At 47.7% G+C, this 27,298-nt stretch overlaps 1 protein-coding gene across 1 annotated transcript in view; it reads left to right on the top strand.

Moving 5' to 3' along the window:
* The window catches only part of YBX2 (Y-box binding protein 2), a 138,157-nt gene that overhangs the window by 89,115 nt on the left and 21,744 nt on the right, over nt 1-27,298 (top strand). Inside the window, exon 8 of the mRNA XM_086946617.1 lies at nt 4,200-4,352. Coding sequence (XP_086802743.1) covers nt 4,200-4,352 — 153 coding nt within the window. The remainder of the gene's footprint in view (nt 1-4,199; nt 4,353-27,298) is intronic.

The following is a 27,298-nucleotide window of genomic DNA, read 5'->3' on the forward strand; positions in this document are numbered from 1 at the left end:
TTAACGAAGCAAATTTGGGATGTTCTGAAACCTATTTTGGTACACTTAAGGTGATACATCTGCCAGTGGATTCCTCACCTTGTAAATATCCCCTGCGCCAGCAGCCATTTGGAAATTTTTGTAGCTCTCCACGCCGGCGAGGTCATGGACTACGTCACAGAGGGTACGACTCCGCTTGCGACCCCGCTGATGTCACTGGATCCATAACAGGGCCTAGTCAGCGTAATGACGTCAGTTCCCTTTTTTCCGCGCCGTCGACGCCAACGGTTTTTGGGGACTCTCTGTAGTTAGTATATATAGCTGTTTTGCTGTGTTTCTCTGATTTCCTTCGAATTTGCCTGCGAGGAAATCTGGTTCTAAGCCCTGCAGTGAGTGCGGTAAGCAGATGTTCATCACTGACCCGCACGAAGATTGTGTTTGGTGCTTGTCTTCCGACCATGACGTCAATGGAAGTTCATGTTGCAGGAAGATGAATCCTAAGGCTTTGAAAGAGGCAAAGCTTTTTATGGCAAAAATGAAGGAAAAAAGGTACGACTAGGTCTAGGTCTTGTTCCGAGTCCAGGTCGGGCTCGAAGTAGACATTGGGACACTCGAAACCGAAGAAACATAAGAAAAAACACTCTTCAAGACATCGATCTGATAAAGAAGTGACGCCGAGATAGACCTCACCTCGATGTCACAGAAAAGATTGTGTCTCCTTCGTTATCGATTCCGGCTTCACCAGAAAAGTTGGTTTCGCCTGAAGCCTTTCTGCGTCTTTCACGGACGCCGGCTCCATCACCGGATTCGGTCCGTTCTCTGGCTCCAGAATAAGAACACCCTGTGCCAGAAGAGCAGGTAACTCAAGAAGTTCCGACCTCTGCACTGGCCGGGCCGAATTCAGGAACACCTGCTTAGGAGTCGGTCCTGGGAGTTTACCCTCCATTTCCAGCTCCAGGAAAAGACCCATCGAGGATTCAGTGACTGACTGGATGTAATTGAAACGTATTGAATATCCAATACCAATGGTGAACTGTGGTTACAGGTAGTTTTAACTTGACCCTCACAATCTTTGCAATCTTTGTTGTGGCTTGAATTTGAGATGCTTAACCAGAAAACTAGGAAATATTTGATAAAAAAAGTATTTTGCTTGTTGCTGAAAGACTGCAGGTGTCCTGAGATTATGTTCAATTTATAGCTTCATTTTGCATTTAAGTTTATACAGAAGTACATTGTTCTACAAATTGTTCTGTTTTTGCAACGCAACAGATAACTGGCATTCCTATAGAGTGGAGAATTGCATGCAGTAGTACGTTATAAGGCAAGGTGTATCCAGTAAACGCAACAGTACCCTGGGATTAAATCAGAACTATTGGTGCAGAAAAACGAATCTACTCTCTCCTGCCAGTCAAAATTCACACATTCTTCCTGGTACATACCCACGTTCGATATGCAGTTTGTTCTACCAGGGCACGTTGATCCATGCCTATGATCCACTGCTTTCGTTGGAGCCTCCCTCTGGTGGGTCTCGGTTAGCTTCTAAAAGCCTAAAGTCCCCTAGAGCGTCCTCTAGGATAGCGAACAGCCGTCTTGATGTGAGCGGCGGATGGGAGGAGGCCCAGGAGTCCTGACACTGGCTGGGCCAAAAGTAGAACAAGGAGCGGTGGGGCCCTCGCTGCACTGATTGAGCTATGTCTTAATGGGCTATGCCTGGTCAGAGGACCGGGTATAGGTAAGTGGCATATCAGGGCCAGGCAGAGCCTCTGCTTTCCTTCAATAAAACAAGACCTGGGAAATGAAGCACCTCTTTGTTCACTATGACCAAATCAGAACGGGTCTAGCCTCATCCAACCAATTTCTTACTGGATAGTATCCTGTATCACATTATGCTACCAGCTAACGAACCAATTTCTCTGCTCTGGGAAGCATAAAGGTCACTCCACTAGTGGAAAACCAGCCCCAGCAGGTTGGATTAGGAGTATTCCAGTTGCGGGCATCTAGAAGCCAGCAACATGGAATTTAGTCCACATATTCAAGAGGCACTTTTGCGTCGACTCCTGCATCCTAGCAAATGCTACGGTGGAGCAAGGAAATCCTAAAATACCTTATACAGAGAATCTTAAACTTTCTATGCATTTAAGACTAATGATTTTCTATTCTTCCTGCTGCCTCCTGGTTGATTTCATAAGCAAAGGTTACATGTAGTCCTACCATAATCTTCATTGAGCATCTATCTTGGAGTTCCCGACTGGGAACTTGAAAGCAAACATGAAATTATCTATGTACGCTATCGTAAAAACTAACTGGCTGAGTGGACTGCCATTAGCCTTCATGGGTTGGGGAAGCTTCTGGAATCAGAAATGACTATGCTTTCAGTGAAAGCATACCAGGCGGTTTTCTTCCCATTCATACTTTCACATGATTCTGCAGTGCAGGCTTAAAACTTCTCATTAAAGTTACTCTATAGATTTCCAGGAAACACCTTAGCCCTGATTGGCTATTGCCGGGCATTGCTCGGCGTAATGACACTGATACTCTTTGACATTTCAATGAACAATAGGTCCATGAAGCTTGGGAATTATTCCCCAATTTGACTTCGATGAAGATTCCCTCAGTACAGAACTAGGGAAATATAGCCTTTTCTTTTTCGCCATCATGTTACTTAACCCTAAATGTTTCCTTAAACATAAGCAACTGGGCTATGAATTTAGCTTGGAGAAAATCGCAACTATTTCTCTGCTGTATGCTTTTGTTTTTTTCTTGGAGAAAGACAGACCTTCTGCCCACTCATCTCTCATAGGATGCTCTTCGATAGCATTCCATCATATATTGTATTCACATTTTCACAACAATAGTTTAGGTTGATAACTCACTCTAAAGTGCCAATGTCCATGGTCGCACGTACTGTCTGGAACATTCATTGTTTATGCAGCAGTTTCTTCTACAAGCAAAATTGTGCCCTGCACCTTTCAGTCATTTGCAGCAATTAGTCTAGCCAGCCTCAAACAAATGACCAATAGTGGATACTGATCACATAAATGCATAGTTAACACATAAACACCTGCACACACATACTTTCCCCTTAGCCCTGTATTAATGTGCATGATAATTAAGTTACCATTATCCCATAAATGTTAGTTTGTAGCCAGCCCAAAATGTAGTAGTCTGCCTCACTAGCATCACATATTGGGCAGATACAGGGTAGATTATTGTCGGTGTTGAGTTTTGTCAGGGTATCTGTCCAAGATGGTAGGAGATTAGATGTTGCTAATATTTCATACATCAAATCTACTTCAATGCCAATTCAAAAGATCCGGCAAGAATAAAATCAAAGGCACCCCTTTCTCATCCAGTTCACCCAGCACCTCCAATAAATGAGGTATCTGAAGCCTGGTAAATTTAAATATTTTCTGTAGGTTACGTGTTACAGAAGCTAGTGTCTGTTGTATAATAGACCTCCAATATTCCTTAACTGTAAATGTACACGTATACTTCGTATTCCTTGTAATTCGCCATAACACTTCATATTCATAATTGATCAACGGCATTTATTGTAGGGATATCATACAAGCATAGTATTTCAACCAGTATTGGGGAAAGTTAACTGTCCCAACCCAATAATTTCTTATGCACGGTTGAAGGCCATGTGCACTGAGATCTGGGCCAGAAGAACGTGATGCATAGAATGGATGAAATACATGATCTGTGCCCATTGTGAATAGTGAACTGGGGCTGGTTGTCAGCCCCATGGTCCTTGCCCCCATACTATCCTGCAGCTCAAGTAGTCCATGCAGGGAACCGCTGTCCAGGTGTCATGTACTTCAGTGTCATTGAAGTAGACCATTGTCAACATTTGCTACTGTAAAGATGGGATACGTTATTTTCCTCCAGCCTGTTGGGATATTTCACCAACTTTGTGTTTATGTATATAAAATTGGATGCCATATTTTTCAGTTATTGGAGGGAGTTGTTAATTTGCCGTCTTGGTGCCTTTTTATGGACTGGTAGGCTTGGGTCCATTGTAGGCCCCTTTGTAACCTGGATTTGTGGTTTTGTTTGGATAGATGTTTCTGGTATAATGTGGGGATTGATTTCTACCGGATTGGAATTTGAATGTTCAGTAAGGACAGGTCCTGGGTAAGCCACATACTTGGCATCCCTTGCCTGACATATCTATGGAGACGAAGATGTGAATGCTCACTGTATGTTCTAACCTTCAGGGAGATGGCAAAGATCAGGTAACTCCAGTAACGGGTGGAGAGCCTTCTACAACTCCCACTCAAGTTGCAACATCGGACTCTGCTGCCCCAGATCCACCAGCTGCAGAATTGCACACCCCATGTCCGCCCGAAGTAGACAAACATCCAGTGCATGTAAGCTACTGATTTTTTTTCTCTTTAGCACGGTGTTTCAGCAGGGAGAGGTGAAGTTTCACTAAATTGTTTTGTAATGCATGGATTATGTAATCTTCCGATATGCAGAATGGGTGGCAGTTGCAGCTACTTTCAGTCTATTGGTATGTCTGGATTCCACAATGTATCACTTTGGGTTAAAGGTGAAAGGTTGTAATGTCTCTGCACATTCACTTAGTTTCCTTTTGTAGTAGAAATGAATCATTGTTTTTGCTTTGTGGTGGATTACTTGCAACAACAAAACTTTCAGATCATATGTAATGTCCTTTTCTTAACTGCTTTGGAATTACCTATACTTGTGCAAGAACATTGGTTCGGAGTTTTCAACCTGACTGGTGGGTCCTCATTTTAGGTAGTGAAGTGCCTCTAGCTCTTTGTCGTCCGTTTATATATTTAAAATTGACTTTTAAAAATACCGTCTTGCTGTGATGCACTGCCAGAACTCGAGATGATATGATTGTAAGTAGGTCTCCTTAATGAAGTGACTCTGCCCAGAGGCTGCTTTTTGTGAATTTCCATAGTGAATTCTCTTCTAGGGGATCCTCAATCATAAGCGCTGAATTGTCCTGCCCACATGCAGCATCCTTGAGCACTTTGCAAAATATGTAGCAGGTTTTTTAGAGGACAAAATGTGTGAACGTTTAAAATAGGCGTTGCATGTTAAAAAGGGCTGGCAATGGCCAAATGTCATTGGTTTAATTTTTTTAATGGCTCAAGTTGTAATATCACGCAGTCTGAATTGAATAGAGATCAATCACACAATTTTTAAAAGGAAAAATAAAGGGGCTGCAGGGCAATGCTAGCAGATAGGCTGTACAGCTGGATCATTTAAAATTGACACTTGTTTGAATTGAACCCGTTACTCCTATTTCCCATCATACACCTGAGGTGGCAGGTCTAATGTTTCTAGCTCCTAGCAATAGGATCCTGGAGCATAGTTCAGTTTTTTAGCTTTTGCTCAAATGTTTCCAGATTTAAGTCTAGATGCTTTCACTATTTTTGACTAAAATGAAACTTTCCCCAGTGAGAGGGCCTTCACTTTTTAACTCTTGCCATGGTAAGAAAAGCAGCCTTACTCCAATTACCTTTGCTTAGTGTTCCTTCCTAAAGACCACCATCCAGAAAACTACAGTTTTGTAAAAAATAAATCCGGATTAAGTCATTGTGCCATAGGATGTCATGAGGGTTCAGGAAAGATTTTTCCACTTTCCTCTTCACCTTCAATACTCAAGAGGTAGATCTAAAGAGCTCAAGAAAAGACTCAATGTTCCTGATCAATGTAGAAGAGGAAACCATAGCCACATGCTTGCTGTCCAAAATGTAGTAGAAGCTGTGACCAATACGGTCTTCAATGTAGACAGTCATAGGGCTGAAAGCATGCCAATTAGAAGAGAAGAAAATAAAGAGATCGGAATCTTCCTCAATTCTCTAGCGTGGAATGCGTTGTTGAAATTATTGGTCTCTGCTTAACATTCACTGCATTGAAATACTATGTCTCTTTAGGGCCTTGTAGATTTGCTATGAACTCTATAGGTAATGGTCACCACACAAACCCTACAAGAAAGTCCTATGTGAACTTGTAAGCTGAATACTCAAACCATGGGCCAAATCGTGACTTGCTCACTGACTAGACTATGCTAAAAGGGAGTCTAGGGAGGGCGGGTGGGTTTGGATAGGTAATTTTAATAGGGAGGGATCTTGTTTGATGGCTTGAGCATCACGATTGTATACACAGTACTGTTACTCTGCTGATACTAATATGCTGTAATTCTGTGATGCGGACTCTGTACCAATAATGTCATATTGGAATGTTCTTTTGAAAATCCAATAAAATGTTTAAAAAGAAAATGTAGACAGTCATAGACTTAAGGAGAGTCTTATGTTGTCTGGGAGCTCGTTCCAAGTTTTGGCTGCGATGTGTGAGAAAGCTCTCCCGCCGGTTCTGTTTCTGCAGATGCTGGGGACCTCTGCCAGGGCGAGGTGAGCAGAGGTTTCCCTCTGGTACATGGAAACTTACTTGGTTGTTGAGGTATTTGGGTCTGATGTTGGATTTGTAGCCGTGGGTGAGGAGTTTGAAAGTGGCCCTCTTCTCGTCGGGGAGCCAGTGGAGGCTACGTAGGTGTTGGGTCATATGTTCGGGCGTGGTGTCCCTAGGACGAGCCTGGCTGCGGTGTTCGGGATGGTTTGGAGTTTGTGTAGAAGAGTTTTGTTTCTGGCATAGAGGGAGTTTCCGTAGTTTAGTCTGCTGGTTGAGTGCGTGGGTGACGGTCTTTCTGCAGTCGGGGGGGATCCATTTGAAGGTCTTACGGTGGATGCGAAGGCTGTTGAAACTGGTTGATGCGACAAGGTTGATCTGGCAGTTTATGGAGAGGTAGGAGTCTAGGGTTATGCCGAGGTTCCGAGCGTGGTCTGTCTGGGTGGGCTCCCGAGGGCAGAGGGCCACCAGGTGTTGTCCCAGGTGAAGGTGCAGGGTCAGTGGATGAGGACCTCCGTATTCTCAGAGTTGAGCTTTAGGCAGCTGCCCTTCATCCAGGCTGCTTGGTGAGGGAGCGGATAAGCTACTTGTCGGCATAGGATACGATGCTAAGCCCATGCTTGTCTGACGATGGTGGCGATGGGGGCCATGTAGATGTTGAGCGTCGGGCTGAGAAGATCCTTGGGGTACTCTGCAGATGTCAGTGGGATTGGAGAGGAAGGGGGGGGGAGTATGAACCTCTGGGTTCTCCTGGAGAGGAAGAATTGGATCCAGTCTAGGGTGGATCCCTGTATTCCGGAGTTGTGGAGTCTGGCGGCTAGCGTGCGATGTGAGACTGTCGAAGGCTGCGGAGAGGTCTAGGAGGATGAGGGCTGCGGTGTCCCTGGTCTGGCAGCATGCGGATGTCAGTGGCAGCGAGGAGGGCGGTTTCAGTGCTGTGGTCGCTGCGGAAGCCAGACTGGGATGAGTCTAGGATGGAGTTTTCTTCGATTAAGGCGGTCAGCTGGGCGTTGACAAATCTTTTGGTGACTTTGGCTGCGAAGGGGAGGAGAGATGGGCCGGTAGTTATTCAGGTCAGTTGGGGCAGCCGTTGGTTTCTTGAGGGGTTCACCTCTGCACGCTTCCAGTTGTCTGGGCAGATGGCAGATATAAGGGAGGAGTTGATTGTCCTAGTTCGTGTGCGATGACCGCAGCAGCCCTGTGGAAGATGTGAGGGGGGCAGGGGTCTGTTGTGGCTCCTGAGTGCGTCGTCTTCATGGTTGAGATGAGCTCGATGGACACAGGGGCCCAGGAGGTGATCTGCTTCTTGGTGGTGGGTGGTGTGGTGCTGATTTCCTTCTGGCTCGCTGGAGTTGTCGTAGAGGTCCTTGATCTTCAGGTGGAAGTAGGAGCTGAGTTTGTCGCAGAGGTCTTGGGAGGGTGTGATGTCAGTGGCTTCACAGGTGGGTTTTGAGAACTGATGAATGACATTAAACAGTTCCTTTATGTTGGATGCATTGGTCCTGACTGTCTCTGATGGTCCTTGTGGTGTCCCTCATACACTGGTGGTAGTCTTTCAGGGCGCTCTTGTGGTTGTTCCATGCTTCAGTGGTCTTCTGGTTCTGCCAGGTTTTCTCCAAGCATCTGCTGGAGCGTATGGCTTCTTGGAGTTTGGTGGTAAACCAGGCGGCCCTCAGTGGGTGTTTGGTGGTGCGGCGGAGATGTGCCAGCTTGTCGGCGCGGAAGGAGACCGCGCAGTGGAATTCCCTGGCTGCAGAGTTGGTGTTGGGTTGTGGCCTGGGGGTGGGGGAGGGGGGGGATAAGATCTTGGAGGAGGGTGGAGTTCAGGCGTTCCTCGGTGACCTTACTCCAGTTCCGTCGCTGCGGGCTTGGGTGTGGTGGTGAATGTGAATTGGACCCTATGGCGGTCTGTCCAGAGGGGCTGGGTGGTGTGGCTGAAGTGGATGTTTTATCCTCCCGTGAAGATGGGGTCGAGGGTGTGGCCCGCTTAGTGGATGGGAGTACTGACTAGCTGTTTCAGCACTAGGTTGGAGAGGTTCTCGGAGTGTGATGGATTCAGGGTCCTGACTGTTTTCGAGGTGGAAGTTCAGGTCCCCAAGCAGGATGTAGTCCATGGGGGTGATGGTGTGGGATGCGGCGAGCTCCGCTATGGTGGTTGTCGGCTGGGATCGGGGTCTGGTGGTCTGTAGATGAGGGTGCTGTGTAGTGTGGTCTTGGGGCTGGTCTGGATCTGGAAATGGAGGTGTTCCGTGTTGGAGTGTCGCTCTTGCCGGATGGGGAGTCGGAGGAGGGGGTGGGGTCTTGTGCGCAATGGTGAGTCCTCCCAGGCGGTGTGGGCAGTCCTTTCTCTGGATCTTGTAGCAGTCAGGGATTGCTGTGGCGATGTTGGGCCGGAGGTTGCATTGGTCCAAGTTTCTGTGAGGAATGCGATGTCGGGCGAAGTGTTGATCAGGCCCCAGTCTGCCTTAGGCTTGCCATGTCTGCTGCACGACCGCGCAGCGGTTGCCATTAAGTAGGGGAGGGGTGGGGGTAGAGGTTAAGGCAGGAGTGGGGCTGGGTCAGGGGGTGGGCGTGAAACTGACTGGGAGTGGCGGCAGGGACGACAGTGGACTGAGCAGGACACAGAAGGGAAAATAAACACTACAGTGGCAGAAGTGCTAAAGGCAGAAAAGCACTATGGAATAAACAGGAAGGAAATACACAGCTCAGATAAACTGCACATAATGACCTGAAGCAGAGGCGGGCGCGAGGCTTGATCTCTGCTAGTGACGGACTGCGAGCATGCAAACAACCGGCCTGGACCAGAGGTCAAGGCTTTAAACACGCACCCCCTGCAGCGGTCGCCATTAAGTAGGGTAGGGGGGTGGGAGTAGAGGTGGGAGTGAGGTTGAGTCAGCGCCGTGGCTGGAACCTGTCTGGGAGCGGCGGGAACAACGTTGGACTGAGCAGGACACCACAGGTAAAAATACAACACTACAGTGGCTGAAGCGCTAAAGGCAGAAAAGGACTATGAGGAATAAACAGGAAAGAAATACACGGCTCAGATAAACGGTACAAAATTACCTGAAGCAGAGGCGGGCGCGAGGCTCTAACTCTGCTAGTGACGGACTGCGGGTGTGCAAACAACCGGCAGAGCTGCCAGGGACAGTGTAGCCTGGATGGGAGGAGTATGGAATTCAGTCACAAAAGCTGCAAAAAGGCCAGCAGACAGGACTTTATAGAGATTATGCAAGAAGGGATGATGGTGTGTAACCAGATCAGAAGTGCTGCAGCATATGCTTCAGGCCTTTCTGCTCATGGTTATTACAATGGCATTTTGCTTCACTCAACACCTGCTGGAGATCGACCAGCTTAAAACCAGAAGCCCCCTACAGAATCATCAAGCTTACATTTTCAGGTAATTCACTCCGCCATCTTGGAGACCTAATGCTTTTAGCGTACCCATTTCAAAGAAAATTCATAAGACACAAACCCTAGAACAGGAGGTAGTTCCTGTAGACTCAAATGCAACAAACACCAAGGCAGCCCTATCCCAGAAGGTTCTCCAAAGATGCAGGTAGCCAACAAAAATCTGCCACTGCAGGTAAGCAGCAATAACGGCTGTAGGAAAGTGGGTTCTTTCTATCCTATAAATAGCATCACTTTTTGCTTGGTGTCAATGTTTTGACAGTGGTTAACTGGGATCCTGCGAACCAGGACCCAAGTGCTCTCTCATCCAAATTCTCTGGTAAGTACTTTATACACCCCAGAATTGGCATACTTGGGTATGATTGCAAGCCCCTAGTATGTGGTATTTATTTTATTTATTTGAAAGTTTTATATAGCGCTGGCTAGACCCTAAGGTATCAGTGCTTTACATGAGGACATTGTTTCAGAACATTGTTACATAGTTACATCAGTTACAGTATATGCTTAGGAGAAAAATGTGAGCTTACACAATAGCAGATAGCGCGTAGCATATCCAAGACACACGTGATATGGGGAATGGAAGGTAGTGGGGGAAAGGTAAACGGGAGAGGAAAGCAGTCAGGTAGATCTGAAGGGGGAAAGTACTCCAGGGAGAACAAAGCAGTCAAAGTAGTCTAGGTAAGAGACAGATAAAACCGTGAAAAACAATGTCCAATGTCTAGCTGGGTAGGTGACGGCTGAGGGGGTGACCCAGAGCCAGACTCTGCTATAGCTGCATAGGACAGCTCGCCCGGGCAGTTGCCAAGGGTACTCGGGCTCCGCGATAAGTACAAACAGTTAGATTCAGCCTGTGGGGCATCGTGCTAGTTCCATAGAAGGAATCAGTCCTGGTGTTACTATGACGCCCAGTCTGCCATCTCGGGGTGAGAGCAGGCATGGTACAGATGGGTAAATTGCGGCCACCATTTTAGTCAGGCAAGTACAGGCAGCATCTCTGGACCGAACGCCGTGAATAGCGGGTACAGTGCAACAGTCAGCAAACAAATGGTGCCCCTGGTGTTCCATTTCGAGTTAGTCTGTGGGACTTCTCACCAATTTGAAAGTTGTAACTCATTGTGGTAAAGGACCACTGTGGTGGCAATCTTGCATCCTTCAAGAGATTTTGCCCCTGGTGTTCCATTCGGCTGGTCCCCTGGTTTCTTTACCCTTTGAATTCTCAGGGTCTCCTAAGGTATTCATGCCGCTTATTTGGGCTATCTCCAGGTCAGGCAGTTGGGGTAGGCATGCCTGAGATTGTGGATTCCTCTATCGTTCTAGCAATTAAAACCTTCCCCCTCAGACCCTTGCAGGCCGTAGTCTCCTACAGTGGTGCTGAAAGCTCTTCCTGGGCGCCATGTTAGTCGGGCAAAGGCCTGGCACTGCCGTTAATATCTCTGCCTCACTACAGCCCAGGAAGACCTGCTTATGGGGGGAACCCCTGCTATGTCCTGAGTGGATAATTATGTTGGGCCCCAGTGCCTCGCTCACCTCCTGTTCTCAACGAGGTCTGGCCGCTCCCCATCTGTAGCATTAATTTCAGCATCCGTTCTGCCCCCGCATCACTGGGGGCTCGGCACTTGTGCCGCTTTCAGATTGCAGCATTTGAGGTCAGGTAGTCGCTCTAGCTTTTTCTGCTGTTAGTGCTGCTGCCACAGGGCTAAGCAGTTTCTGAAAACCGCTGGAGAAGCGACTGCGGCGCCATCTTGCCTCCGAGGAGAGTTGAGTCTTGGGCCGGGCCACACAAAGCCTGCAAAATGATCAAATCGCTGCCGCAAAAAAGTGTGTGCCAGGCTTCCCACTGCCTCATGCCACTATTACAAAGCGGCACAGGCAGTTTCAGCTCCTCCTCTCAGAGAACATAGCCTGGCAATTTTGCGGCTTAGGCGCTAAAGTGGATCATGTCCACTCAGCACATAGGGCATTGGTGCACCAGGAGTCTCCTATGGGCTTCCGCATGTATTATGCCACCCATGGAAGCCCATGCAAGCTGTTTGCAGTACTTCCAATCCAGTCTGCGTGAAATCGTTCTTGCACCTTTCACTTTGGATGTAAGGTTCCCTTATATCCCGGTTTCTGCGCTTTTAACCTATAATCACACCCTAAGGTAGGTTCTTCGGTCCAAGGGCAGTGCGCTTCATTCTAAATGTGGGTACCCCTGCACAAGTTGAGCTACCCTACAAACCCCAGCCTCCATTTTCTAGGCTTTGTGTAACTGTGGGACAGCCCTTGCAAGGTATATAGTGGACACAGGCAAGTTGAAATGTCGAATTACACAATGGCTTCCCCAAACCCAGTTATGTTTGGTATCAAACATGTTTGAATCATGCAACTACAGATTCCAGTGTTAATTACATGATAACATGTACTGGGAAGCTCCTTAGAGGACCCCCCCTAATACCTACCTGTGTAGCCTTATAGAGCCTGACTGCAGCCTGCACTGCTGCTGACCATAGACTGAGTTCTGCCCCCCTTCTTATGAGATTCACTCTGGCAGGGGAAGGTGAACAAAGTATTTCCTTTAGAATAAGGTAGTGGGGGGTGCTGAGCGCCACCAGACTGCATATAAGCAAATAATTGGTGCCATCATTGCATAAACCAGCTATGCCCAGTTCAGGAACCCTTTGCTCCTGATCTGCTGCAAAACTACACAAAGGATAGGTGAGTGACTATCCCCTTCCCTAACTTCTCCATAGGGAGGTGTCCCAGAGATCCTCCAGGTAGGCACTTGATTCTGCCATGTCGAATCTTGGCCTCTGGTAGCATCTGACTGGCTAGGATGGCTGAGTAGCATCCCTGACCCCCTCTCATAAATGGGTCGTCAGGGTTTTTAAGGGCTCCCCTGAGGGTGGGGCCTCAGATTCGTCCAGACAACTTCTAGAACAGACTGCCTGGCGTCTGAAGATTGTTTAAAGACTCTTCTGCTGGTGGACACTGGAACTCACTGTTCAAGCCAGGACCATGACAAGACTGCTCCCGGTAGAAGCAATCCTGCTGCATTTTCATTCCTGTGCTTTTCCAAAGATCTGCAACTCCATGGCCAGGCATCCTGAGTCACCAAGGACTGCATCCTAAGTAAATGTAAATGTACATGTATTTATATAGCGCAAATTGCCCACATCGCAGGCATCTATGCGCTTGCTTAGGGAACCCGTCCTGGTATTCCCCTGTGAGATACCCCGGCAGGGTATCCACAAGGTGAAAGCCAGGCATCCCGTCACGAGGGGCCGTTGTGGAGATTAAGCAAGCTATTGCCCAGAGTCGCAGAGTGTGAACCCGTGAGTCGAGTAGGCACCGGAGCGAGAATTATCGAGTCCGTGGAATTATTGAGCCCAACACCCGTCGGGCGGGGAATTGAACCCTGGTCCAGGGCCGATCTCAGCTTCCGGGTCTGCCGCCTCTAACCCCTGAGCCACACTTCTCCACTGAATGCGTCACTTCCCTGCATCTGCAGGCACATGGATGATTGGTTTCCTGATCCTGATGTCCCACAATCCTCGCCCAGCTCTGCAACACAGGTGGGGGTTTTATTCTCCAGAGGCCTGATCAGTCTCCCTTGCAAGACAGGTGACTAATCTCTCTCCAGCCGACACGATCTGTTTCCTTGTGCACTGTCGTTGCCAAGGCTTGTTGACTCTCCACAAGACTTTTGAGCTCTTCGAAGCCTCAGCCTCCAGCTCTCCACTGCTCCAAGAACGTCCTTCTTGCGTCATGGGCCTTCATCTCCTGTGTGCGGTTTAGGCTTTGCGACTCCCTGTGCCTGCTGCCAGTGGGTGTTCGTGGGTCCCTCGAGGGGGCTTTAGATTCCTGCTGGCTCTCCTTTGTGCGAAGGGCTGGCTGTGACTTGCCCCTGATGGTTTAGTCCCACAGACTTTGTTGGTCTGCAACCAAGCATCTACTCCTGCGAACCATTGTTTGTATTTGCCAAGGCCTGTTAGTGGTCCTGCCGGCCACTGACCTTCCTGCACTTGTCAACCGGCATGGGACAGCTCATGAAAGGCTCCTGTAGTCCTGCAACATTTCCTTGTCTCCACAGCTGCGATTTCTTCTACTTCGTGCTACACCAAGAACCTTCAACCAGGGCTGGTATTGTGCTCCTGTGCCTCCTGGTCGCCTCCGGGTGGTTTGCTCTGTCACCTCTGCTTTCAGGTTCTTCTCATCTGGATTCTTCATCCTGTTTCTACTGGTCTGGTCCATGAGACACTAGCTTCTGTACTTCCACAATCCTCCATTGGTGTCTATGGAGATTTCTGACACATCCCACCTATGCTCCTAGGCTACCTATCTATCTTCTGGGTATCCACGGATTGGCTTACTTTCCAACCTTCCTTGAGCCAAATGGTCCTTTGGGAAGGGTCATAGAACATTAATTTTCCAACTATGACTTAACCGGTCATGTCCTATGGACGTCTGACCGGGTCTAACCACTCTGCCCCTTGGAGTCTCTGGCCTAACTTTGGGTAGTTCCTTGCTTCCCTTGGGGTCCTAAAACCTTGAGTTCTAGTCGTTTTTGTTTTCACCTCACATCCCACTATTTTAGTATTTGGTTTGACGCCCCCCTGACCACCCTCCCCTCCCCCCCGACCCCCGTTGGGCCCTATGTGTGTAATTTATTGCAACAGGTAGGAGATATACCAAGTTAGTGTGTAGTAATACATCTAAAGTATTTTTCTACTCAACCTGGTGTGGTTCATTAATGTCTGAAAAGCTTACTGGCGGACTATAGTTGGACATGCAACTGCTTTACACCTTCCTGGATAAGCCTTAGCTGCTCTCCACAGTCCCCCCCCCTTGAGAGCTTTGGTTTTCAGGGACCTAAACATGATTGCTAAGAGCTGCCTGGACTCGCCATAGGTGGACGCAATACCTAGCCAGCCTCCTACAAAAGCAATGCGACCTTCCTTTCCTCTTTCAGTCATGCCAGTGGGAGGGTAATTTGTATAACCTTTCCAAAGTGGCAGAACATAACGAAAGACAAATGGGTCTTAAAATGGTCTGGAAGAGATTCTCTAGAATTCGCGTCTCCATCTACTATACCACCAAAAAAAGCTTTCAATCATCCAGACTTTGTGTGGAATTGAGCACTTTACTTCAACAGAAGCCCTGGAGGAGGGTGCCACTTCAGAAAAAGAGCAGTTTAATTAGTTTCACCTATAAAAGAGGGCTTAAAAAGTAATTCAGTCCAATTCTCTATCTGATAATTCAAGTGGATGAAGAAAGATTCAGAATGTTGGCCTTGCACCAGATGTATCCGCACTTAGATGATTGGGATGAAATGTGTGCAATAGATCTTAAGGACTTATATTTTCACATTCCGTTCAAAGTGAAACATTGTAATTTTTTGTGTGGTAGAAAAACGACCCTACCATTCAAAGTTAATTTCTTAGGACTCAAATGAGCACCTTACACCTTTTCCAAAGTGCATGGCATTGGTAGCTGCTCATCTACAAAAGTGAAAACTGAGTCTACTCTTTTCCGGATAATTGTGTTGATGGACCTCTCCAGATCTAGTGATGAACCATTTGTCTTGCGGCAAACATCTTGCAAAAGCTGGCGTTGTGAACAAACATTAAAGTCCCTAATTATCCCAATAAAAAGGATTCACTACCTGGGAGAACCATTACACTTTCGTCAAAGTGCATCCTTTAAAGACTTTTCTATCCAACAGATGTTGCTGTCTGGAAGAAAGCGCTCTTTCAACAACACAAGATATCCTAATTACTGGGATTGATGGCATCATGGAGATTTCGAACTCCAAATACCAGACTTCATATGATATCTTTACAGCAATGTCTGGAACCAGAAATCGGGAAGCTAGGTGAACAACTTGATGGTATCCTTAGCAACTTTCTGATCACTCTTGGTAGTGCCAAGCATCCAACCTTCGGAGAATTCATTTTCATTAGAATTGCCCTCTGTTAGACCAGTCAGCCCTTTGGGTTGTCTCTTATTTTTCGTCCCTTTTTGCCTTCCATTTGAGTCCACTATATATTTTTTTTTTTGGTGTTGACCATAGGTCTCTGGGTGCTCCATTGTTACTAATTAAATATGAGGCGTAGATGCTCCCTTAAAATGGAGGAAGAGTAGGAGATCCTCTACAAAATGGTGGCCTGCCAACTGTAAAGATTTACCTCACAGATTGGGGCCATAGAGTGACATGAGGGGTTCCAGAACCTTCTGGTCCACTCTGGGCCCAGGCTATATAAGATGGAATGTTGGGCGGCCATTTTGAGAAGCTAGGTGTGGTGGATGGAGAGGTCAACTGGGAGTACAGACTGTGGACTGAGGAGGCTGGCACATGGTGGAAGGGTTGACTGCCTTCAGGGGCTGCTACTCTTTTATGTGATGCTACCCCCCAGCCCATTGATCTGGCCCCATGAGGACATTGACGCTTAAAACGACAATACAACAAGTGCCACAAGTGGAAGACCAGATTGAGGCCTAAGAAAACTTGACCAGCCTGGTGAGGGTGAGTGGGGCTGCCTTCTGAAAGGGGCTGAACCTTGGTACAATAGTCCCCTGTGATTGCCGCCCGGCTTGACCAGTCACGAGGTTGCCCAGCTGTGACCCGCTGAGCCTGGCACTTCGTGCCCTCTGACCTGATTTCCCCGCGCTCTTGTGGCCTCACCGCTGCTGCCCCGGCGGGTCTTCTAAGGTGGTAGCGGGATTCCGGTATATCTGAACCGGCAGCGCTCTGGGCGACTGGATCCGCCTGGCCTGGCAGAGGGGAGAGGAAGGAGTCTGGGGCTTTGAGGAACTCAGACTTCCCCTCTGAGGAGAACGAGGAGAGTCCCGGCGCTGACAGGGTGTGCACGGCATTGAGGAAGCAGTTGCCCAGCAGCGGACGCCGGAACAGTCCCGCCCCGGTGTTGACAGGAGGGAGCGGGGCGCGCTTGAAGGAGGCGCGCCCTGGCTGGAGGGAGGAGCTGCCGAGGAGGCGTGCCTGATCCCCAGCGAGAACTCCGCTCCTAGTGTTGAGAAGAGAGTAAGGAGGAGGAATTGTTGTCTAGTGTTAGGAGGAGAGTACAAGCGAGGAAGCCCTAACCCCTTCTAACCACCATCCATTGGACAGTGTGCAGAACTTCCCCGACAGAAGTAAGCAGGGAGTTAAGTCAAGGGGGAAAGTTGGGGTAAAACACTAATCTGGAGTTAAATATTAAACCACAGGAGAAGTGTACCTTTCCCATGTGAATTAAAGCTGTCTAGGAATCAGGGCATTGCCGATTAAACTATAGGCGGCAGGGTTACTTTCTAAGACTTATGTACTCTTGCCTGTTTTAATACATGACTCTTAATGCTCTGCTGAAGTTAATGTATGCCATGACCACATAGGATGAAGATCTTTTGTTAACTTTATGCATGAGTAGCTTGATGTATATTCCTGCTTTGCCCATTTTTATGCACTGCTGTGACAATTGATTTATCCAAATGTGTGAACCAAATTAATGAGGTGTCCTGTTAATTTGCCTCTAGGCCTTCCTAATCACTCCTAAAATTCAAATGAGGGTTGGCCTGAAATGAATATACGTTTTTACCTGCTGTTAGTGATGCAAATGAGTAAGGTTCACTAGCATGACATGATGCAGTAACTTGTGTTTCGAGAGACAGGAAATCTAATGTGAAGTATTTAAAATGTTGAAACTGTATTGTTGATACAGCTGAAAACTAAACTCAAAGGAAAGAAAGCTTTTCTACTTTTTCTAAAGACGGTGTGGTGTCATTTTTAAGTGGAGGTGCGCTGTGGTGAGTGTGACGCAAGTGCAACACGATTGCCTTGGAGTTAGGCCTTCCCACTTTGTGCCAAGCTACCCTAGTCGGACCGGTGACCCCGGGTCCAACACCCTCCGCAACCAATAGTAGCGGAAGCATCACTTCTATGATGGGGTGCTTACATGGACCAATTCAGACACCCAGAATAAGGACAGAAGTCCTATCATATCAATCTATTGGAATTCAGCGCTGTCCATTTAGCACTGGGGTTGTTTTGTCTGTCTGAACAAGAACTTGTTCTGAACCAAGGGAAGAATGACTTTAATGTCTTCTCTGAACAAGCAGGGAGGGACCTGCTTGAGGCATCTGTCTTGGAGCTTGAACTATTTGGAAGTGGCTGTTAGCGATATGTTAACTATTACAGCAGCATACAATTTGAAGCAGATACCCTCAGTAGATTTAACAGGAGAATCATGACTGGATTCTCAAAGTACTGCAAACTATTTTCAACGAATGGGGTTATCACCAAATCTTTTTGCAGACTCAAACAAATAATGCCTAAACTTATACTCTGGATACTACCATCCGTAGTCCATGGGGAATCTCCTTTTTTATCGACTGGTCAGGAAAACTGCTCTATGCTTTTCCTCAAATTCCTCTGATCTCAACAGTGTAGGGCAAGCTATGATTAAGAGCAGGAATGGTTCTGGTAGTCCCATAATGGTATTAGCAGTGGTGATTCACAGATCTTCACCTGCCGGACCACAAATGAGGCTGCTTTGCCAGCTGGATATTCTCTACAAGTTTGGTTCAGATATACATCCCACCCTTCCACTGTGTGGTTAGCGGTTTGGTTCTGGAGGTCTTGCCGTATGGGTCTTTAGATCAAGATGGACATCTTGAAAGAGGCGAACTATTAAATGCCAAGAGGTGGCTATTCTGTATGCTTAGCAAGGCCTTGCATTTACTTTTCTTCCTTAAAGGTTCTCCCTGCAGTCTTTAGTAAAATCCCCTTCACAAACCATTGTCTACAGAATAGCAGTATTGAAGGATTCCTTGGAGGTTATCCAGGTTTTTCCTTCCATTGAAGCACTTCTATGCCATGGGAACGAAATAGTGTGCTTTCAAAGTTGAAGTGTCTACCATTTGAACCTTATACAACGCCCATCATGGAAGATGTTAGAAATGGGATTTTCGGTTGGCTAAGGCTTGCGCCAAAGCCAGGCAGAAACCACCACCCTAGTCCGGGCAAGGGATACAAGCCAAAGATAACCCATGCTCACCCTCTAGGTAACGTGACGCGAGCAGTAAGGCTTATCCCGGAGGTAATGTAGGTTAAGTGTTTGCGCACGCACCCAGCAACAACACCCAAGGCCCACCACAAAAAACTCCACACAAGGTTATGTATAAAAATAGCCTTTGTATTATAGGAAACGCATTAGATAAAAAACACACACACTTTACAATGTGCCAACAGGCACGGGCAGAATTTACAGGGGATGTATGTACAGAACAGGGCCACATGGACCACTGTCAGGAATAGGCACTTTTAGGACTAGCATTTGGTAGAATTAGCACTTTATAGGAATATCAATTATAACATAGCACTTATAATAACTGTAGCACCAAATACAAATGTAGCACACAACCAGTAATCACTGGTAACAGGTAAATACCACCAACGCAACCCTAACCACCTTAGGAGAATATTATGCAGGGAACCAAGACTTCACTAGCAACTCCTGTACTAGGAAGAATGACCAGAGTATCACAATAAATTTTAGGGGTATAGGCATAAGACATTACACATGATGCATCACAACACATTCAGCGGTGTAGGGAAAAGCGCATGACTCATAACTCATTCAGAGGTGCAGCAAAGAACAATTGAGCAGAAATCACATAGGCCACAACCTGTGACTGTCCCCTGGCCAACTGACCTCTCTGAGGCTAGGACGCCCTGTGTCCCAAATGTGAGGGGTCCTAAACGGAGCAGCTGCCCACTAAGTTCTGGGCAGCTGTGGAAATAATGGGACCAACACGGTGGAGCCTCGTGGGCTCTGGCCACCAAAACACTCGTGGCCCAGTAAGCCTCACTGGGCTCAAGAACTGTGGGGCAAGGTGGGAGCCTCGGTGCTCCAAAGAAAGAATGCCCAGTGTGGGGGAGCGGCCTGCTGCCAGCCGGGGCCGCTCCACCACCCTCAAATTTCCCTTGAGCCTCTCGGGCTCAGAATGACCAAATTGTCCCGACGGAGTCCCCCATCTGGGGACTCGGGGAAACAAAGATGCCCGTGTCACGGGAGAGCCTCGTGGACCCTAACTGAAATAATGACCCCGGGATCCTCGTGGCTTCAAAACAACTAGGCTCTCGCGTTGGGGTTGACTAAAGCGGGAGCGGCCCGCTGACTTCCGGGGCTGCTCCAGGAGTATTGCCGCGCCCCCACAGGGCCTTTAAGAGAACAATGGTGCTCTGAGCCTCTTGGGCTCGAATGAATCCCACCTGAGCCTCTCAGGGCTCTGCAGACGCAACTGGGGCCTCATGGGAGCCTCGCAGGCTCTAGGTCAACACGTGCCCCCAGGACTGTCCAAACGGAGCCCCCACTCACCAGGACTCCTGCGGCGGCATCTCTGCTCCCAGGCTGCGGGGAGCCTCACTGCTCTGGCGGCCGGGGCTCCTCTTCACACCAGTCTCCCTGGCAGACGCTGGGGAGGTTGCGAGGGAGCTGGCATGGCTCAACTTCCTCTGCCGCGGTTTCCGGCCGGGAGGGCGCGTAGCTCCACCCCCTGGCAGGGTCGTTTCCGGGTCACCGCAGGCAGCGCGGCGGCCCTTCCCCAACCTCGGTTCTCCTAAAAAATCGGCAAAAGGCTCGTGGAGGGATGGGCTCCTGCCAGGGACCCAGTCACAAGGAAAAAGAAATACGGCAATGAGCGGGGTGGGCACCCGCGAGGACGGTCACAAATGTGGACAAAAGCAGGGTGGGCAACTGCCTGGAAAATGAACACAAGTACGGCAAATAAACGGGGTGGGCACTCGTGCCGTCGATCAGCCCAAGAGGGGGAATCCCCCCCCACACTGGGGATCCCCTATGCCAGGGATCACCCCTGCAGCAGCGCAAATGCGCTGTTTTCAGCAGGGGAGGCCAGCACTTCCCAGGGGCTGGCAGGCAGGGATCCCCACAGTCCAAGAAAGTCTTTAGGCAGGGGGGGGGGCAAGGCTGGGCCAGGATCCAGCTCATAGGGCCCTCCAGGCAGGGAGGCAGTCCCCAGTGGCTGTCCTCCTGGCGCGCAGCAGCCCCCCTCAAGAAAAAGGATCCAGGAATAGAACATTTTGCAAGAGGACACAGCCCCTTTTTATACAGAATCTTTCTGTGTGCAGGGTGGGGGAAAAACTGTTGCCGCTCGTTTTGGAGCACTGATGTGCTCAGCCCCTCACTATTCACTAGTCAGGCTAGGGTCATTAGACGCACCACAGGGGGCGTAGCCAGCATTGTGTGGGGAAAGCCCAGACCTATTCAGGTCCCAGGTGCACTCCTCCCTCACATCAGCATGCTAATCTCAGCACTCTCCACCGGGGCAGACCCATCCTGACTCCTGTAGCCAGGCTCACCAGCCAGCTCCAGCCAATCACACGCCAGACACAAATTACACAAACACGCCAACTTCTAGAAGTGGCACTTCAACACTAGACACAATCACACCGCATACATCATTGCGCAGCATTTAATCACACGAGTCCGCACATCCCACACTCGCACCTGCACTCCCCACGCATCAGGAACTAACATGGACAAATACATTCCCCATGCATTCCTATGGGAGGGCAGGCCAACTTCACTACACGCACTCGGAGTGCGCACGCACTTTCCACTGGGACTCAGTGAAAGTGCGCAGAAGCCAAAATTCACTAGCACTGGGTCACCATACAAAGCAAATAGTTTAGGGGTGAACCTGCCGGAAAGGCCAAGTGTTACTTCTGTGTGCAGGCCTTATGTTCAGAAGAGCATTATACAGTTTTTCATAATCGTTGTAATGAGAACCCACCTTGCCTTTCTTCCAAAGTTGGTGTCTGATTTTCAGTTTAATCGAACTATATCTTTGCCAACCTTTCCAAATAAGTCCAATCCAACGGAAAGAGCTTCAGTTGCTGGATGCCAAAAGGGTGCTGAAATTTTATTTAGACAAAACTAGATCAGACAAACTGACTACCTTTTTTCTATGTTCCTCTTAGGACTGGTCTATCCATTTCTAAGCAATCCATTTACAGGTGGCTTTTTTTCGCGGATTTTGTTTCTGGTTCGTGAAGAAATCTATTCCTAAAACTTGAAGCTCTTGGGGAGAAAGCAGTACCCAGGGGTCTGGTAAACTTACATATTTCAGATATTTGTAAAACTGATGCATGGAGGTCTATACATATGTCACATTGTTTGGATTCAATAGCAGATGCCGGAGGGGATCAGGCCTCTTTAAGAGATCTTTTTGGGTAAATATGGTTTTGGTGCTGCTTCTGGTCTATTGCTGTTGTGTAATGAGCTTGCTATTCTATGCAGTGTGAACTGTCATTGATGGTCCATTGGAAGAGAATGAAATGTTTAACTAGTTCTCTTGCAGGGAAATAGTCATCCGTCATAACCAACCCTTACCACTCCTGGCAAACGTTTCAAGCAAGCATTTCTATTCTGTGCACATGATCTTTCTCTGAAGCTCCGAAATCCTTGCGGTGTCTAAGCAGTTGTGCTCCCTTCAGGTCTGTGGACAATCTGCTCTCTGCATACTAATGATGGGCTATTTCTGGGTTTATGAAATGCCAGTGGTTTAGATACTTCCCCAGAGACTGCATTAGATTCACCACCTAGGCCACAAATGAAAGTGCAATTTGTTTTAAAATGAGTTGCCTACTGTTGAAAAACTTATTGATCCTTCAACTTCTTCTGAGCAACTGGTATTCAAGGAGGTTCTTACAAGACACTTCTAGTTGGTTTAAGCTGTGCTTTGGCCTTCCTGTCCGTTTACCTTTTGCGACATGACATAGTTTGGCACCCGGTGAGCCTGATTTTCTTATGAGGCAGCTGATGGCTGAAAGCCTGTTAGCACAGACATTGAGTAAAGTCACTCCTTTCCGTCCAATCCTCCTGATAGTCTAAATGTATTGATACCGTAAAGATTTTTCTTATGCCAGTTTGACCTTAAATGTGGTGTGCCTTGAGTACAGATACACCCATGCTTTATGAGAAGTGGTAGTGAAATCATGCTGGCCATCTTGGGAGATCTCATTACCTCACTGGCTAAAATGCTACATGATTGCCAAAGTTCAGCAAAATATCATTTGTGCCGATGTGAACGCCAGCCTGTGGGTACAGACCGATGAAGATTCCCTTCACTGAGGCTGTTCTGTACAGTGGTATTCATGACCTTTCCACTACTGCAGCAAGTCCAGGACCTTCAGGTTATGAATCTGGTTTCAAGATCTAGTATGGGTCTCTGCAGTGTCAGTTCTGAACTTCTTGGACACATGCCCTCGTCCATTCTCCTTGTCATTCACACCAGATGGCATGCATGGGCCCTGCAGTGGATTGTCTGCTTCCAATAGGCTCTGCATCAGGTCTGCATCCCAGACTCCATCTAGAATGTTGCAGGAGACTGCTCCGGATCTGCTGTGGTGGCAGACAAACCCCAGCTTAATCAGTGGCAGGCATTGATTCTTTCCCCATCTAGAAGTCGGTTGTGACCTTAATCACTGTGAAATGGGTGTGTCTCCTTAGAAGTCTCTGGTGATTAGTCAGCTCCACATCAACCTTTTGGCGTTTCAGGCAATCTGTTTGCCCGTTGAAGCCTTCCTGCCATGCATCAAGGGAGGCTAGGACAGGTCCTCAGACAACATGACTTCCATATGGTACAAGCAGCCAGGTAGGGTCCAGGGTCCTGTAGCAGGAGGTCCTACACCTATGGAAGTGGCTGGACCAGCATGACAGTCTTTTGGTAGACACCCACCCCCATGGTCTCCATGCCAGAGCAGGAAAGCTGAGCAGACAACAGCTGGTGGATCAAGAGTGGCATCTTCATCCCATGGTGGCAAGGGGCATCTTTGGCCAGTTGCATATACTGGTTAGATCTGTTTCCTGCTGGTGAGAATAGTGTCACTTTTCTGCACTCTTGAGTTTCCTTGCAAGTCACTAGGTGGCTCATTGTGCATATAACTTGAGGTATAAGAGGCAGTAATAGGAATGTGTAGTGAAAATCTGAAGGTCGTATGTGACTAGAGGATTTTGGGATAACCGCAGTCCCTTGGAAGGTCGGAGGCTGTCTTTGCCAGAGGAATGAAGGTCTTTCTTTAGTTGCCCAGGACTCTGGTACAGCAGGCAGTTGAGTTGTACCTGGATCATAAGTGCTGGGGGTCATGGGTGCTGGTTACAGAAGCCATTGGCAGTGTTAACGCCACAGGTGTGATGAATGGCAGGCTGCCCCAGAGGAGGCGGTCATGCCAACATAGCTGCTTTAAGCAGTCTATGCCACTGGCAAGAGCAAAAAGAACAATTGATGACAAAAGTGGGACAGGACTTGGGGGGGGGGGGGGGGGGGGGTCTCCATCTGCTGTCTGAGCAATGACTGGGGGCAGGGTTCTCAAGCGGCATAGGCATAGCCTTTGTTCTCCAGTATTGAATCTTTCATAAATTCACATGCTTGTATCTTCCCCATCGTTCATGGTGGGAGTATTGTGGTAGTTAGAAAAGTAGCACCATAGAAGTACATTAGAAACTACCAAAAGGAAAGGAAAATTATAACCTTCGTCAGCATATCCTTATGTAGGTCCAAACTTTGACCAATCAGACGAGCCCTAGACCTCCACTCCCCTGCAGAGCCACCAGACCTCGGATTTCTAGCCACACGTCTTGTAAGGGAGACTCCGAGCTCTGCTCAGTCAGTGAGTGAACTTTTGACCCTGCTAGAATTAACCTCAAGGTACCGTCTTTCTACCTTCTTTGCTTCAAAAATGTCAGAGGGTTCTAAGGCTTTTTTAGACCCTGCAGATCTTGTGGGAAGGCAAGGCTACTTTGTGAAGATCCTCATAAGGACTGTCTTTACTGCCTTTACTCCAAACATACAGCCAAGGACCGAAAGGCTGCAGAACCTTTTCAGCCAAAACTCTTAAGGATAGAGGCCAGATTACTATTTTTCCAGAAGAAAAAATCAAAATCGGACGCTGGATCTGATGAGTGCTCCACCATCCTCCGCTGAGAGGAAGCGTAAAAATGAGGACCTCCTTAAAGACTGATTCTAAGATTGAAGGCAGACAAATCCTCCACTGCGATAAGGAAGCCCTTAAATGGATTTGGGCTTTAAAAAATTGTCTACGGCTTCTCTCCCTGTCACACCTCTTAAACATGCTTAATCGATGAAAAAAAGCACCGTCCACTGAACATTCGTCGGACTTCTACCAAATCCCCAACTTCTGTGGCAAAGACTAAATCAACTGCTGTGGTGACTGCATAGTTGACTAATAGTTTCAATGATTTCCCAGTCAACGGCATCTGCGATGACTACTAGCACTGTGTTGATCAGGTTTACAACTCTGTCTAGTATAACACAGTAGACTGTGTCTACGGCCAATATAGACTACGATCACTTTGAGGCGTTGTCCGTCGACTTAGACAGATCAAAAACAGGACTTTAGAGGTCTCCAGTTTGTCCCCAATTCTCCAGGTTTGACATCTTAGATATCACCTTTGCCTCCCTCTCACCTTCTTGATAGAGTAATTTGGGGATGAAAGTCTTTTTGGTCCCACTTACAGATTTCACAGCTCAGAGTTGAATGCCAGGACACTGAGGAGGAGACAAAAGGACAGTACACGTCAGAGCAAATGGAAGGGGATTACTCCTTCACAGGTCGCTCAGGCCCAACAATACAACTTTCCCAGAGCATTATCCTATGAAGCTTACAAACAGTCAGGAGGTTCGGAGAGATTCCATCCTGGTGCCAATGTACTTGGCCACCGACCTTTGGCACATGCTAAATGACTATTCTAAAAGATTTCCGGACTCGCGCTCCAGTTCAGTTGATGCCCGGTGGTCCGGGTATTCTAATTGCTCAGCCACCACCAGTGGTCACTCCACTGCCTGTTGCGTAGGTAGAAAGACAGGCTCCTCTAGGCATTACAATTAAAGACGATTACATCGAGAGTGAAGCTGGTCAACATGAGGAGAGTGAGCTCATGCAGGATCCAGACCTAGTTGGTCAGGAATGGGATGATTATGTAGCCCCATCTTCGCCGTTGCCTTCCCCTCCTCCAGCAACTTCCCCTCTGGGGGAAAATTTGGGGCTTCCCCGAATTACTAGGAAGAGCCTCTAAGATTCGATTTGCCTTTGCCCGTTGTAAAAACAGAATGCTTTATTTATCATTTTAAGGAATCAAACAAAAAAATCTGCTCAAGCCATACCTATTGTGGATTACATTTGGAGTGAAGGTTTAAAGATTATGAAAAATCCAGCCTCCATTCCTGCGGTATTGTAGAGGATGGAGAAAAAGTATAAAGCACCAGATTATGCTCTGGCGTGTTTAATTGGTCACCCTCGTCCGGATTCGGTAATAATGCAAGCTGCGCAGAGGTGCTCCAGGAATACGCAGTCTCCTTGCTCGGTGCCTCCAGACAGGGAAGGCAAACTGCTGAACAGTATCGGCAGACGCTTTGCTACTATGGCCGCTACTTTTATCAAGGCCTCTTCGCCTTAGAGATTTTGGGGAGGTATGACCATCAGTTATGGTCAAATCTTGCTCCTCTTCGCGAACATCTTTCCAAAGATAAAAGGAAAGAAGCGAAAGACCTCCTGCAGGAAGGTGCTAGAGCTTCTTTGAAAGTAATTGACTCTGCAATGGATTTGTTAGATTGCTTTCAGACAAATGGCAGGTGTCTATGTTCTTCGTAGACCAGGCTGGCTTAGGGCAATGTCCTTGCGCCCTGAAGTTCAATTGAAGATTTTGGCCTTGCCCATCGTTGAAGGAAAATCGGTTTGGGAAGCACGTAGACTAAGAGCTACAGGGTATCAAAAAGGGTACTGAAACCGCACGTTCCTTAGGCATGTTGCTACAAAGGCACTTTCATTCCTTTGTAGGACCAAGTCGGAAGCCTATTTTTCTCGGGGCATTACTGAACACCAAGTTGATGAAGAAGTTACTTAAGAACTGAAGTTAAAGATAAGGTGCTTAGTAAACCTTCTATGCGCAAGAGTACACTTCTGTATGAGTATTCATGTCTTTACTGGGGATGCTGCCATGCAACCCGTTGATTCTGAATTGTCGTTGCACATGAGGCCTCTCCAAGGCAGTTGGACATGCAGTGGATTCAGGCTCAGGGCTCATTCGAAGACATCTCTGACCATGAAGCAGGCTCGGTCATGGTGGGAGAAAGAAAGATCTCTTCAGGCCTCTTGTTTCAAGCAGCTCAGCCTTGTTACATTATGACCAACTAAGACAAACTATTATTGAGTACTAACTTGTTTTATTCCAAAAGTTCCAATTTTTCATTTAAATGAGCCGGTAGTGCTCACTACATACTTTGGAAATCCTTCAACCACTGCTGAAAGAGCATTGAACTCTGCATGTAAAGCAATGCATCTAGTTCTACATACATAGAACAAAGACTTTCAGAACATCAGATCAAAGGAGTAAAGGAAACAAACAGCTCTTTCAAGGAGCAGTATTACACGTTGGATCTCTTCTGCAATTGTGTTCTGCCATAACAAAGCTGGAAAACCTGTCTGCAAAGGTGTCTGCGCGCTCCACAA

The sequence above is a fragment of the Lissotriton vulgaris genome, chromosome 12, assembly GCF_964263255.1.
Source record: "Lissotriton vulgaris chromosome 12, aLisVul1.2, whole genome shotgun sequence".
Taxonomy (NCBI): Eukaryota; Metazoa; Chordata; class Amphibia; order Caudata; family Salamandridae; genus Lissotriton; species Lissotriton vulgaris.